The 15,393-nt window shown below is 38.2% G+C and overlaps 1 protein-coding gene across 3 annotated transcripts in view; it reads right to left on the bottom strand.

Annotated features, from left to right (window-relative positions):
• The window catches only part of Myom1 (myomesin 1), a 123,999-nt gene that overhangs the window by 20,306 nt on the left and 88,300 nt on the right, over positions 1–15,393 (bottom strand). For all 3 annotated transcript variants that reach the window (XM_057758397.1, XM_057758394.1, XM_057758395.1), the window contains 7 exons: positions 8,088–8,244; positions 7,117–7,223; positions 6,960–7,004; positions 2,778–2,914; positions 2,023–2,167; positions 856–915; positions 519–586 (listed from right to left, as the gene is read on the bottom strand). In XM_057758397.1, coding sequence (XP_057614380.1) covers positions 519–586; positions 856–915; positions 2,023–2,167; positions 2,778–2,914; positions 6,960–7,004; positions 7,117–7,223; positions 8,088–8,244 — 719 coding nt within the window. The remainder of the gene's footprint in view (positions 1–518; positions 587–855; positions 916–2,022; positions 2,168–2,777; positions 2,915–6,959; positions 7,005–7,116; positions 7,224–8,087; positions 8,245–15,393) is intronic.

Below are 15,393 nucleotides of genomic sequence, written 5' to 3'. Positions count from 1 at the left end.
AATGCCTTCAGGTTATGTCTAAATATATGTGAAACATAAATGAATTTTATATTTGGATTTGAGTTCTCTCAGACATTTCATTATACAAACAAAATAAAAGAAATATTTCAAAATCCCAAATAAAACAAAATTAGCCCTAAACACCAAGCACTTATGATGCAAATCACTTTGGAGAAGGGACGCTAAAGCTGTGGCTGGAGAGTTCATGGTCTGTAGCTCAGGGTGACACCTTCCCTATCACAGTTTCCTGTTGGTTTACTCAGAGCAGTCAACAGCACAGCGCCTGTTGTTCATCACTCTGGATTAAATAGCGGAAGAGGAAAAACGGGTCCTGTTCCACATACAGTCTCATCTTTATTGCTCCTGAGAAGAGTATTAAAAATGCGTCCATCTCCTACCTTGCATTTCTTTTAAATTTTTTTTTATTGATTTTATTGAGCTATACATTTTCTCTGCTGCCCTCCCTGCCTCTCCCCTCTCTTTCAACCCTCTCCCACGGTCCCCATGTCCCCCCTTACCTTGCATTTCAATAGCACGTTACATTCACCAGTCACTTCCCAGCTCAAATACTCAGCAAAATGGGGGCCTGGGAAATTTTAATGACATAAGAAATCTTTTAATTAGCTGTAAATGCAAGACTAAAGCTCATCTTAAATCTTGAGGTGATTTATGTTTGAAGTAAGATTTTCTTAAAATCGTGAATTTAGTTTTAAAATACGTTAATGTCTACATATTTAATAACAACTATTTTAAATTATTATCTTACCATGCATTTACATAACCAGTGCTGTTCACTTAACTTTGCTGTAGAAATAACTTGGAATATTTTATAAAAAAAAAAATGTCTATTTTCACCTTGTTTCCTGATCCATTCTTGTCGCTGGAATTCAGCTTCTTTCTGGAGCGTCTTATAAACTAGAAATTGAAAAACAAGGAAGTGTGAAATTGAATTGAGCAGCATGAATACACACAACAACCACTATGCTAAGTGGCCTATTTTCATTACTATGGTACTCAGAGATTGTGACGGCCCTGCTTGTTCTGATTTTTATAGAGACAGCCTTTGAAAACTAAATAGCTTTGTGTATATGCGAGTCTGTGAGTGAGTGTGTGTGTGTGTGTGAGTGTGTGTGTAGGGGCAGAAGTAGACATTGGGTATCTTTACTAACTGTTCTCTACCTTACACACACACACACACACACACACACACACACACACACACACACACAGCTGCCAAGACAGGAAATGATGAAGCCACACTGGCTGTTACAAATATAGACATCCATCAGTCTTCGCAGCTTGTGGAAGTGCCACTGTTTAAGCCATGTTGGCTTTCACAGGCGTTTATCACAGCTGCCCTCTGCAGTCTAGTTACAATATATGACCGACAGATTGCACACATTCAGTACTTTTACATCTTTCTTTCCAGAGTTTAATAACTTAGAGTAAGCACATATTGTTAAAAAATGGTGTCATGGTTTGTTACTGAGGTAGATATATATATATATATATATATATATATATATATATATATATATGGTTCTGTCTGTACTGCAGCTTTCTAGGCTGGAGAATTTAGTAATAAGTACTTGTTTGCATGTGAAACTAAGTCCAGTCATGCCTGAAAATCAGGAACAATTTTGGTGTTTTTTTTTTTTAAAGTAATAGTAATGTTCATTTCAAGGCAATGGGATACTATGGGAAGTACTGACTAGATTTTGTAATGGATACTGCGGGAAGTACTGACTAGATTTTGTAATGGATACTATGGGAAGCATTGAGTAGATTTTGCAATGGGATACTCTGGGAAGTATTGACTAGCTACTGTAAAGGGATACTGTGGAAAGTACTGACTAGATTTTGTAATGGGATACTATGGCAAGTATTTACTAGATTTTGTAATTTGACTCAGGATTCACTAAACAGTTCCAGATGCCAGTCACGGGATCTCTTTTAAGCCATGAGGTATTTGCATCGAAATAAGTAGCCAAGTGTTCACTGACTGTCCCTCAGAATTCTTACCATCTCCAATCAGAACAAGAGTAGAATGGCCAGTTGCTTTTCCATCTTGAATCTGGAATGTGTATGTTCCCTCGTCCTCATCCTGCAGCTTCTCCATGAACATTTCAATAATGCCTGTGTTCCGGTCAATGTGCATCTTGTATTTCTTCAATGTGAAAAGATAAAGAGAGAGAAAACAGAAAGGAAAACATTTGGCTTTGAAGGCAATAACCCTGATAAAATTAAAATGAACGCCAAAGAACCATAATTTTAAAATTTCTAGACAACTAAGAAAATTGCTTAAAAATCTTATTCCTGGAAAAGGGAACATTATGTGAGTATATGAATTAGACAGGAATTGATTATGAATATTTTGAAATTTCAGCAATATGGCACCCAAACAAGGCCTTCACGGTTGATATGCCAATATAGATGGGGGGAAATCTCATAAGGCCTCACCCCTAAATGAGAGCTATGGGCAAGCAATGGCTGCCAAGAGAGGGAGAAACAGTCTTTCCTAGGATGAGCCCCCTGATAGGTTATCCAGTCCCAGGTAGTCAACCCAAAACACATACATATACAAACCACACTAAATGGACTCGGCAGGTTGTATTAAGAGGTCATGAACTTAAAAGGGAGCAGGAGAGCATGGGAGGAGTTGGAGAAGGGGTTGGAGGGATAGAAATGATGTATATATAGTACAATGGATGAAATTATTTTTAAAAATAAAAATATAAATATTTTTAATTGGAAAAAATAGGGAGGGGAAAGCCTACCGGTCCTTCAAAAATTTCCTTCTCGTTAAATATGTAGTTGACTTTGGCATTGCCAGACAGCTTCTCAGCCTGCATCCAAAACCGAACCTGACCTTTCTCCAAAATTTCAACTGCCAACTCTGACTTAGTTGGGACAGCTAGGAAAAAATAAAAATAGACATAGTAAGTGATCATACTGGCAAATAACAATACTGATACAGACATTCTAACAAGGAGAAAGAGTCAATACCAATAGCAATGCAGACCCCTACTTCCTTCAAGACACAAGAGACAACAAGCATCTTACAGGGAGACCTCGGAATACGGGACAGAGGCCTTGGCTGTTATCCTTGGGATATCACCCCTTTTGAATCATAATTGTCCCAATTGTAAAAACGGGGAAGGTGAAGTGATATATAGGGGAACATCTGGTTAACATCTGTGACTCTCCACTGCAGCTTTAGTCAAGGTTATTCAAGGGCGTTCACAAGGAAAAATGAACAGAGTTCTCAGATGGCCCAGGATGGCCAGCATCTAGTCCTAAGTCTGCTAGGAACAAGCTGTGTAGCAGTCAAGCTGCAGAGATGTCTTTCTTTGCATTTTCCTCTGTCCACTCCATAGAATCTCTACAGGTTTGCTCTGCTTGGACATTCTGTACCGAGGAGATGCACTTGGAGAGAGAAGATGGACTCTGGGGCTGAAACAAGATCTTGAACAGTTGCTCCCCTCCTTAAGCCTGTCAACATGGATACGGTGTGCCTCACTTGACAGTCAGACAATTAACTATGGTACAATGGGAAACATTAACATACCATGGGTAATGATCAGTAATTGGAAGGCAAGTCTCTGTTCCCCCACCAAGTTTACTGACGAGAAAGCTGAATACTAAGTAAGAATCATGACATCTAGGCCACAGAGCTAAGCCCATGATTATCCCTGCTATTCTGAGCTGTTCTTTGTCCCAGTTCCATTTCTCTGATGGACACTGTGGTTTTCCAGTGTGATAAATGTCTGAGTGAAGCAGATAAAGGACAGTCCCCAAGACCAGAGGCCAACCCTTACTACAAACAAGTCTCGAGGATAGAAAGCATCATTTAGAAATGTCTGGAGATTCCATCACGGAGGTCCTAACACGTGAGTGATTTGACTTGGAGTGGCAATGCAAAGGAAGCGACTGGCTTCCTTGGGAGCCTTTGATGTTCTCTGTCTGAGCTGAATCACAAGAATACTGTATAGAAGAAAACAGACCACCATGAATTCCCTGAGGGCACAGAGCAAACATGGCATGTGCCTACATGGAGGCAGACTTTGTCATGGTTATGGGAACAGCACTGGAGGCAGCCCTTGGGCTTCACCAGCTATATGCAACTGGTCTAGCTGTTAGTCCCCGGCCTCATGTTCTCAACCTCTAGAATTAAACCAGCAAAGTAGGGAGCCTTTCTGGGTCAGTGTATGTCCAAATGACATATTCCGTATAAATGCCCTAGAAATGGCCTGGCACATAATAAATGCTGTATTAGTATTTTGGTATCTGTTTTTCCCTCCAGTTGCTTCAATAATATCCTATAATTACAAAGCATAATGTGTTGTGTGTCTATATTTATGGCTATAGGCTTATGTGTGTGCACAATACATTATTTGTGTAGATGGGACAAGAGCAAATGTCTGCAGATAACAAACTGGGAGGCAGGATGTTAACGACGCCACATCCTCTACCCTCTGGCTCTCCATACTGCGACTCAATATCATGACTGGCACAGCAGGCCATATTATTTTCAGATTTTACATCTATACTTTTCATTTATCTTTTCCTTTTCTCAGCTACAAATCACCTTCTCTGGCAGTTTAGAAAACATATTATTGGTAGAGTGAAGGCTTTGAAAATATTTGTAAAATGGCTTTACAGAGGAGAATTTACTACATTAAAGGATAAAGGAACCAAATATCTAAAATTTACATTCAGTGAGAAATGAGACCTTTAAAACCTTAGAAATATCAACAAAAGGACTTAATGTTTTCCTTGACCAGGAAGAAGTGGGTATGAATTAAAAAATTAGATATGCTGCTTTGACCCTTGTAGAAGATCTCTGAAAATGTTCCTTTAGTGACATCATCACTGTGGCTGGGGAAAGAAAATACTGGAACTGCCCCGTTTAAAATGTGGTTTCAAGGGTCTAAGGAAAACTTCACTGGCTTGGGGATTTGATGCTCATGCTACGAGTTTGAAACACACCCTTGGGCTTGCCCTTTGTGCCAACCACATTGTCACAGCTCGTCTCTAACAGGAAGCTCGAGTTTGCTGTCACCCTCTCTCCAAGAAGCCACAATTATAATAATCCTTAGGCTTATGCAAGATACAACTTCTCAGTGTAGGTGACAACAACATCGTGAGTCAGCTATGACTTCCTTAATTACACTACCTCCAAGCCTATATGATCATCAGACCACGGGAGGCCCAGGTAATGTGAGCTCAGCAGTGACGCCCTGTCTTGACTTCTCTCCCCACCATCTTGTAGCCTAAGTGTAAGTGTTGCTGGGGAAGCTATTGCCTGGATACATGAACAGTATTTACTAACTAGATTAGTGCTTCTCTCCGCTTCTACCAGGCTTGAGCCGAGGATGTAAACAAGTACTTTAGAAACAGCTTCTTATTAGGTCCTAAGAACAGTCACAATAGCCAATCCTAGAACATGAAACCACAGCCTAGGGAAATGGAAGCGATTTGCTCAGGGTCACAGGACAAAGAATGTCCAGGGAGGCTGTCACCTTCTGTACAGTCTTCAAAAGTAACTTTTCAATCATCATCCATAATATCTCCAGTTCTATGGTTAATAAACAGAGGCAATGAAGGCCATGTGCTGGAATCTCCTGAAACTCCATAGTTGCAAAGGAGTTAAACATGTGTAAGCATCGGGGAAGCCTAATTCAAAAGAGGGAGGATAATAAATATGCTGTAAATATGGAAAACAAATAAATATGCTATAAGCATCGAGGAATCTTTTAGGCTCTTCCTTGAAAAGAGGGACTGTGTCTACCACTTTTTAGTCTGCTTTCTCAAACGCTAGATTGTTTTTCTCTGGAGGTGTCTCTACTTTGGCCACTGGTAAGAGTTTGTTTCAGACCAGTGAGCCTTTTGGGTGTTATTTTCTTTCTCTTTTCTTAGGTGTCCACGGTGGAGTTTAATCTTTTATAAGGAAGGTGCCTTATTTAGGACTTATAAATAGTTCAGAAGGGCTCTTCTTCTTTACCCTATTTTCCAAGAGTATAAAATGTTGTCATTAGATTACCTTTATTTAGACCTTTGAATATTCTATTACAAGCCAGCATTGCAGATTTGCTAAAATGAGTATCGTTAGGAAATACAAATGTGATCCAAAATTGAAGAACATAATTACCCATACTACACCTATGGATCTTCACACTGCTCTGTAGAATGAAGCAGGAAGTGTGTTTCTTTCTATTTCTTTTCTTTTTTCTTTCCTCCCCTCCTACTCTCTCTCATTCTCTCTCTCTTTTCTGTTTGCTTTCTTTACAGACAGGGTACTAGGTGGCGCAGGTTGACATCTATCTTCCTATTTTGCTATATAGCCTAGGATGACCTTGAACTTCTGATATTCCTGCCTCTACCTGGTATAACAGGTGTATACCACCACATGTAGTTCAAATCCAGACATCTGTGAGTGCTACGAAAGTACTCTACCAACCACAGCCCCATGAAGTAGTTTTTTCTACGTCAGTACCTTGGCATTTCTGGAGAAAAATGGCAAAGAAAAGTGTCATTTCTAGAAAGTTCTGTGGACACCGGCATGTGATGTATATCCCAAGCCACCTCCTATCTCTCTCTTCCCTCCCTCCCTCCTTCCATGCCTCCTCGCCCCCACTTTCCTCCCTCTAACAGGCAGCCCAGACCAGACCATGAACTCACGACTTCCCTGTCTCTATCTCCAGCTTGTTTTTTTAAAGCTTTTCTTAGCTAAAGACAGGCTTGATGTTAAGTTGTCTATTCAGGCCTTGAACTTGGTAGCCCAGGCGGGCTTTGAACTTGCCTTCCTCTTGTCTCCGCCTACAGAGTGACTAAGATCACAGGACTGAGCCATCAGGTAGGGCTTCAAACCCCTCCTAATCTCATGGGAGCTGTCACGTGTTCTGTCACAAGGTGACGCTGGTAAAACTAGAATCTGTGACCGCACCTAGGATACTTACTTGGGAACTTGTGCTCCTGACTGAGGGCAAGCAGACGTTTTATTTCTGTATGGGGAAACAGAAGACAAACCTTTATCTACTAAAACAAGTGTCACGTGATGATAACAGGAAAATTAAAGCAGCATTAGACCTAGCAGTGCACGGATTTTAAACTTACCTTCTTCATCTATCAAGTAGCTTGATGCTATCCCATCGGTGTCTGTCACATCACAAGAATAGATGCCCAAGTCATCTGTCCCGAGGTCTTTGAAGGTCATTTTTGTCCTTCAAAACAAAATATTTTTCTTAGAAATGAGCCTGAAATGTCTGTGTGACTGTCAACTCACCCTATGGCTGATCCCCTGGACATGATACTCCTTTTCGTGTGGGACACTTGTCATGTCCCTACCCATCTCCTCACTCCCACTAAGCTAAAGTTTGGTAACTCTTGCTGTCTTGGGTTGAGTGTCATTTCTACTAAGGAGCCTTTTTTGACCTCTTGTAGGATGATGGGGCACAGATATAAATGCCCTGTCTCCAAGCTGTGTTGCATATATATATATAATACACATCCACCAAAGACATTTTCCTGGCTGGCTGGGGAGTCTACGTGTTTCTCCTCTAGGCAGACTACAGGTGACTCTGGCTGTTTCTATGCTATTCCTGTACTTCTCTTAAGAACTGACACGGCACTGGGCTATCCCCCTGTGTAATGCCTGTGCCTTCAGAGACAGGCTTCTGCTTTGCTTTCTGCTGCGTCCATGGCACCCAGCACCTGTCTGGAACACAGCGTATGAACTAATGAACAGACCAATATTCTAGATTGTTGCGTTTTTCACTTTGACGAGCTCCATTACCAGTCATGGTGCCATCTAAGATCAACTAAACATTTCAATGTTAAGTGAATAAACGAGGAGAAAAGTTGATAATTTGATTGTCTTTTCTTTAGCCAAATGTGTTCTACTCCAAGAACCGTGCATCAGAGGAGTATTTTAAAGCTTATACTGGCTATGTGCTTTTATAATGCCAGACATGAAATAGCTATGACTTCATCTTCTTATTCCCAGGAAGTTAAGTAGGGGGCAAGGAGCTTATTTCATGTTCTTATGGTGAAACTGGAATGAGATATTAGATAGAGATATTCCTTACTTATTGCCTTTGCTTTCGACTTCTACCCGTGGAGAGTCGTCAGTAGGTACGTAATCTTTGGACCAGACAAATTCTGACTTGGGCGTCATCTGGTCACATTCAAAGTTCAAGGAAATGACTCCATCATCATCCACATTTACAACGACCTCTTTGGTACCTAGAGGATCATAAAAAAGGCATTTGGGACTTGTCATAGAAACCAGTTACATAAGAATTCTTGTGTTGAGATGCCTTCTTTTATTTAGCCTTAGACCAAGAGCTATCCCTGGCCCAGGGATAGATCCCCAGTGTTCACTGCAGTTCAACTTTCATACTGTAACATGGAAATAAGCGAATCTGTTGTGTTTCATACGTGAAGTCAACACCACAGCCCGCTGTGTCTGTCCAGAACTGAGGAGAAGCTGACTGACATGGACATCACAGTGAGGGAATGGATTTGATTGTCATTATGAACAGAGTCTTAGGCAAAGGAAAAGTTGATTTATGACTTTGCTTCAATAAGTCTCCCAAATAAAATAACTCTGTATTATTTTCTTTTAAAATCCTGGAATCAATCTTGAAGTGCATCACATCCCTTGAACTTATCTCCATTTAAATTTGAATATGATTCAGTAATAATCTCCTCTAGGTTGCTGCTAAAATCGCTGAGGTTATGGGGTGAGTGGAAGAATATACAATCCCACATACATTCTTCCTTTGAAAAGGACATAATTCTAGGTGAAAGAATGTATGTAATGCTTACTCATTCTACTTTTTCCTGGAAATTTCTCTCTAGACTTTTAAAAAATTTCTAACCTTTTCTAGTGATCTACTAGATACAGGATTTATTGAAAATCTGACGTCCAATATAGCAATTTAAATCCAGCTTGAAAGAAGCAAAATGTGCTCTACTTATACAAATTCAGTTATCAGCTCAACTTGGTTTGTTTTAATATAAGAAAAATTGTATTTAGTCTCAGAAAGATACAGTTTTATTTTTTTTCAAGTATTAGAAAACTTTCCTATAGATTTTTTTCCCAAAGGAATGCTATTTTGTCTGTAGATACCACCATTAAAGCCCATCATCCTGGGCACTGTCCAATATAACCATCATGGCGGCAGAGAGTGCCAAAGTCCTACTAGGGACGTTCAAGAAGAAACCGAGCCCAGACAATGAGTAACAGGCTATTGGATCCCGATCCTGATAGCTGACATATTTGTGTTCTTACTGATGGCAATGCACACTTTAACTTCCATATCTGTGTATATGTCCAGAAAGTGATGGTTAACACATATAAAGAGTGGAAAGACCCCTAGTTTAAGCAGATTTTTTGAAGTCTTATTTTAAAGAGATGTTTATTATCATAGTTGACTCATAAGTGACCTAAAATAGCAATCAATCAAATGCTTAATTGTTCCTGAAGTGAAGCATCTGCCATATGGTCCTTGTAAAGTTGTAGGCCCTATCTTATTTCTGTTCCTGTCAGCACATGACTCATGACATAATGCTCACACCCATATTATAAAGTCCTAACCAATGTGCTCGCTGGAATTTAGACAAAGGCTGGTGCTGCAGAGTCTTTGTGTCCAGGTAGTATTACAACACAGAGTTTTCAAGAGTCACTGTGAGAATACAAAGTCAGCATATTTGTATCACTATAATGAGGACAGAAGTGATGGGTGTTAACAAAATCTTTTAACTTTTTGCATAGTGTTTACTTGGGAAGCATTACCAATTATTCATATTTATTATGTTTTTACCTGTAATCCTTTTCCAGAGAAAATGAATCACCCTGCTTGCTATTTATTATAGTAAAGACATGACTTAAGTTTGTAAAAGAAAAGTATTATTTGGGCTAAAAACTTGATTTATTTTTTTCTAAAGCTAAATACTAGAGTTTGCCAAACAGGAGCAGTTCCATCAGCTTCACCTTTGTTCCAGTTCTGTAGAGAACCTTTGAACTCTAAAGCCTCACCTACTTACAACCTGGCCACAAACCAAGAAATAACACACAGCTCCCTGAGAGCCAATGCTCATGGATCAAAGGCTCTTGAGGGTCCTTCTCATGCTGGAGAATTCTTGACTGTCACATGGAATCTATCTATACGTTACTAGTGACAGTTCTGATAACCCTAACTGGTTACTTCCAGGTTAAGCTTAAATAGAGATGGGTTTCCTATGACTTCTACATCCAGAGAAGCCACAAGACTACTGGCTGAGATATCTAGCCTCATGAATACTCCAGTCAGGACTGACCATAATCCTAAATTTTCTTTGGGTCCCCATGAGATTATCAGCACGCCTAATTAGCAAGAAGAATCCTAGAAAACTACACCGACATTCCCAAAAAATAGATTACAGATGTTTGTCTTTGTTTAAAGTATTGGTTACAAGTTATTATTGGTAATGGTAAGGAAAAAACTAAACAAGGGAAATTAGATTCAAAGTTCTTGTTTTGAAAAGAAAATAGGAGGATATAGATATAATAGGATAAAGGGGTAGAGTATTAAATCTACTCCAAAAATAAAAAAGGGAGAATATAGATATGATAAGATAAAAAGGTAGATTATTGAATCTTTTAAAAAGCAACTATTAGTTTTAAATGTTTTACATTGGATTGGACTTTTGTATATTATGTACAAATTTTGTATATTGATACAAATTTGAGATTAATTTTGTTAAAACATATTGTACATATGTTTCTAATCTTGTTCAAGGTATTGCACCTATACAGCTCATTTAACAATGTAATGCAAATTTCTAGTCTTTGAAAGTTATTATTACCAGTTTAGGATAATAAGGAAATGCAGCTTAGAAATTAGTCACCTATTATAATCAAACCTGTAGTCACATTAGGTAAGATATAGTTTAGATAGACAGGTCATCTTCAAGCACTTCAGATACCTACAGAATATGGCATTTAAAATGTTTTAATAACATAGGCATTTTTATGACAATGAGACATGTCTGCTCCAGGCAGCACCAATCTACTTCAGAGAAGATAATGGACATTAAAGAAATTCCACATGGAGTTTTCTTTCTTTGTGGCAAAAGTAAACCACAGGGCAACAAAATGCCCTTGCCTCAACTGCTGACAGTATGCTGTCCTAATTGGACAAGAGGACACAAAAGAAAGTGACTGCCCAACATTGTCAAGACATGGAGGGACAGCCCTTCAGAATAAGTGCTTCACAGAAAAGTTTGTCAGATATGCTAGGACTGTAGGCCAGCTGTTTCTGTCATCACTCACAGTTTTTTGGAAATCACTTACTGGTACCTCCTGCTTACTCAATTAATATTATTTCCTTCTCAGGTCTCTGCAGTAGTTGAAGACTAGTTATAGTTACAGTTTTCCTTGTTTGCCAGATGCAGGAAGCAAGTTATGACAGAAAGTAAATTAGGTATAAGACTTTAGACTCACCAACATGGGATAGATATGGAGTATTTTCTCTGAATTTGTCAAATGCAAATGAACTAGACATTGTTGATGCACTTACTGTGTATATATTGTATATAGTCATTGTACTTGCCGAATATGGTTTTCTTATATTAGTTTTAGCCTTCTTTGTTATTTCTGGCAAAAGGGGAAATATAGTAATATTTAATTTATATTTTAATAAATAAATATTTAAGAATAATAAAGTATTCTTAAATTTACTTTCTGCTGTCTGTGGCGATGGTATCTTTAGGGGATCCCAAAAAGAAATTTTGGGTTAATTGTCAAGTCCTGTGAGAGGCAACTGTATCTAACTTTTTGCACAGTCTACACGTCATGGGAAAGTGCACGACTTGTCTCAAGTCCTAGCTAGAGTAGTCTGTTAGGCTGGATCATCTCAGCTAGCCACATCAAAATTATTCTGAGCAATCCTCAGGTGGAGTTTCAGCTTAGTGGTGTTATCCTAGCCTGGGAGGAGTCAACATTGTGGGGCCCCATCTTCCTTATGGAGACTTTCAGGTTAGGAGTGCTCATGGTTCGCTGCAGAAAACTGATGGAGACTCAAACCCAAAATTATGTACAGGAAGGTAGATGAAACCTTTTTCTAGAATTAGTTAGTACTTTATATGACCGTTAATATGACAAAAAAGTATATATATATATATATATATATATATATATATATATATATATATAATACCTTAAGAAAAACTGTCAAAGGGTCAATATAAAACCACAGGATTATGAGATTAGTAGCAATAAAATAGTCCTTACATTTTTACTTTTCTTCTGACCCATATCATGGCTCTTTTGACATGAGATAGAGATTCTTAATTCCACTTTAATAACCATGCTTAGGTTTACAGAAAGAGACAACCACACTCCAACTCCAAAGCCAGTTTTATTCTTAAATTGGAGCAGGACTACGGAAAGACCTTTCGCATTCTGTGTCTGCAGAGAACAGCAGAAACAAACATTTGGGAATATTTATGAAATTTTATCCTGTTGGAAATGTGATATGCCAATAGGACAATTTTCTTTTTCTTAAGACATTTTTTTTTCTGAATGATTTGTATGTTTTCTTTGGACATAGCATTTGTCCAGTGGTCTTCAAAAGCTGGATACCTTTATTCTCTTGAAAACACAGAAACAAAACCCTTTCCCAACCCTAATTTTGGGGAGATTCTCTTTTGGCAAGTTATATCTGATCAAATGAAAAGTATTTGTTAGTTTTATAGGTTAGTTTAAATTAAAAGGCCTTAATGGTTGATGAACTGTCATCTCTTCTAATTAAGGGGTGTCTCTTGTTCAAATCAAATCTTTATCAATTTTGATGGTATCCATAGTTTTTCTTCTTCTGTGGAAACAAAATCAAAACCCCTTCCCCAACATAACACATGGTCTGGTTTCTATTCTAAAGTCAGTACATCTTTAAAGTACACTGGCTGATTTAATTCCATAGGTTTTTTTCTGCTATCCCATGTCTCTCTGCATCTGTTGTTCCTTTTTCATTAGTATGTAGAAAATTCAAAATTAATAAAGCATTATGCAATCTATTTCTGGAGGTATTTTTCATCCCTTTTGGCTTATTTAACATGTCCTTTAGAGTTCGAGTTGATCTTTCTATAACTGCCTGTCCTGTAGAATTGTGTGGTAAACCTATAATATGGATTATATTATAATAAGCAAAGAACTGTTTAATTTTCTTAGAGACATATGGTGGACCATTGTCTGTCTTTATTTATGTAGGTATACTCATGATGGCCATAACTTATAACAAATGTGTGATTACCAAATCAGCATCTTCCAAACTCAAAGCAACTGTCCATTGAAAACCTGAATATAAGTATCAATAGTTTGATGTAGATGTTTTAATTTTCCAAATTCTACAAAGTGGAACACATTTATCTGCCATATTGCATTTCTTTGAATAACCTTGTGTTACTTCCTGCAGGTAGTGGTGTTTGGTTGTATAAAGAACCAGTAGGACATCCCCTTATAATTTCCTTGGGTTGTTGCCATGTAATGGAAAAGTCCTTTTTTAAAATCTTTGCTATTGATATGATGTTTTTGTTAAATTCTGAGGCCTTCAGTACATTTCCAATAAATAATTGATCAATTTCTGCATTACCTTGTGCTAGAGGATCTGGCAGACCCATATGGGATTGTATATACATTAGATGATGTCTATTACTGATTATATCTTGTACCTGAATAAATAATGAAGTCAATTCTGTGTCATCTGATATAAATTCAGTGGATTCAATATGCTAAACAACTCTTCCTGTTTATTGAAAATCAGTAACTATGTTGAGAGACTCTTTAATGTCCCTTAGTACCATGAGAATAGCATATAATTCTGACTTTTCGACAGAATCATAAGGGCTTTGTTCCACTTTCCTTATATTTTCTGATTTGTAACCTGCCTTTCCTGATTTGTTTGCATCAGCATAGAATGTACAGACTCCAGTTGTTGGTGCATCCCGTACAATGTGAGGAAGGATCCAGTTAGCTCTCTTTTTAAGTTGAATTCTCTCGCTTTTGGGATAGTTGTTGTTAATCTCCCCCCAAAAATTACTACAAGCTCTTTACCAGGATTCACTGGTAAACACCAGAAGGAAGATAGACAAACACACACCTTCTTACCAGTAGAGATATCACTAAATTGCAACCCTGTTCCACAAATAAGGTTGGTACTTATGGCTCTGAGCTGTATGCAAAAAGTGAATAAGTTGCAGTACATGCATCAAAAGTAGTTATTGAAACAATCTTTTCAATAGAATTTCATAGTCTTAAAATGAAAATTAGAGAATTCATGATTGTGATAAACTCTCAGATAAGTAGAACAGTTGGATACTGAAAACCAATGTTATTTATTTATTTACTTATTTCATGGTGCTGAGGATCAAACTCAGGCTAGGTTTAATAGCCAAATATCTCTAAACACAAGTGTGTGCCAGGGTAAGATGTCAAGCTTAGTTGATGTCCTAATGCCTCAATAGTGTTGAGAGAAAAAGAGAGAACTAACTCATTGAAGCATTACGGAGATTAATTTTTGTAATGTAACTGGTGATATTATATGAAATATGAAGTGAAACAAAAGATGCTGCTTTCCTTTCTGTATTTCATTTCAAATATGCTATTTAAACCTTAACTGATGCAATCCCTTTATCTCAAACATGTGTGAATCTTACCTCATTACCTTATAACTGACATCTAACCTAAGAAATATGATATTTTATAATTTTGGAAAAGAACATGGTTGTTCTTGTTTTTTAAATTCCATTGTAACTTAAAAATAACTAGTTTCTAGGACAGACAGTGATGTAGGAATCAGTTGCAGACTCAGTTAGTATCTAATCACTTTCCTTGTCTGTGAATCTTTTCTTGGTCAATTATATCAGATTGGCACATGGTAACATTGTCGCAAATAGAAAAGAGTGGTGTGAACATTTCTTCAACCTGTACACTTACAGTCCAAAGCAAGACCCACGTCTGCTGTTCTACAGTCAAGAAAGGACTCCCTGTGAGTAGTTTTATCTAACGGAAAGGCCAACCTGCTCTCCCATGAAGTGTGTTGAAAAAGGGAACCAAAGTTTTCAAGGACTCGGGATTTTTCAGGAACAACTTGTGAATTTGTTTAAAAAGATGAAGGTTCACGCGGCACATCAGGATTAGAGCAGAAAAAATGAAGGGCGATTTTGGACTGACAAGACTTTAAGGATTGCCCTAGGGCTTCAGAGATGGCTCAGTGATGAGGAGTGTGTTCTTCTCCTATAGAGGACCTGCGTTTGGCTCCCAGCATTCACAGCAGCTAACAACCGACACTGACTCCAGCTCCAGGAGAGCCAACACCCTTCTCTGGACTTCACAGGCAACCTGCACTCTTG

This window comes from Chionomys nivalis, chromosome 26, assembly GCF_950005125.1.
Source record: "Chionomys nivalis chromosome 26, mChiNiv1.1, whole genome shotgun sequence".
Lineage (NCBI taxonomy): Eukaryota > Metazoa > Chordata > Mammalia > Rodentia > Cricetidae > Chionomys > Chionomys nivalis.
The sequence above is the reverse complement of the archived record's forward strand: the minus strand, read 5'-3'. Positions and strand labels throughout refer to the sequence as shown.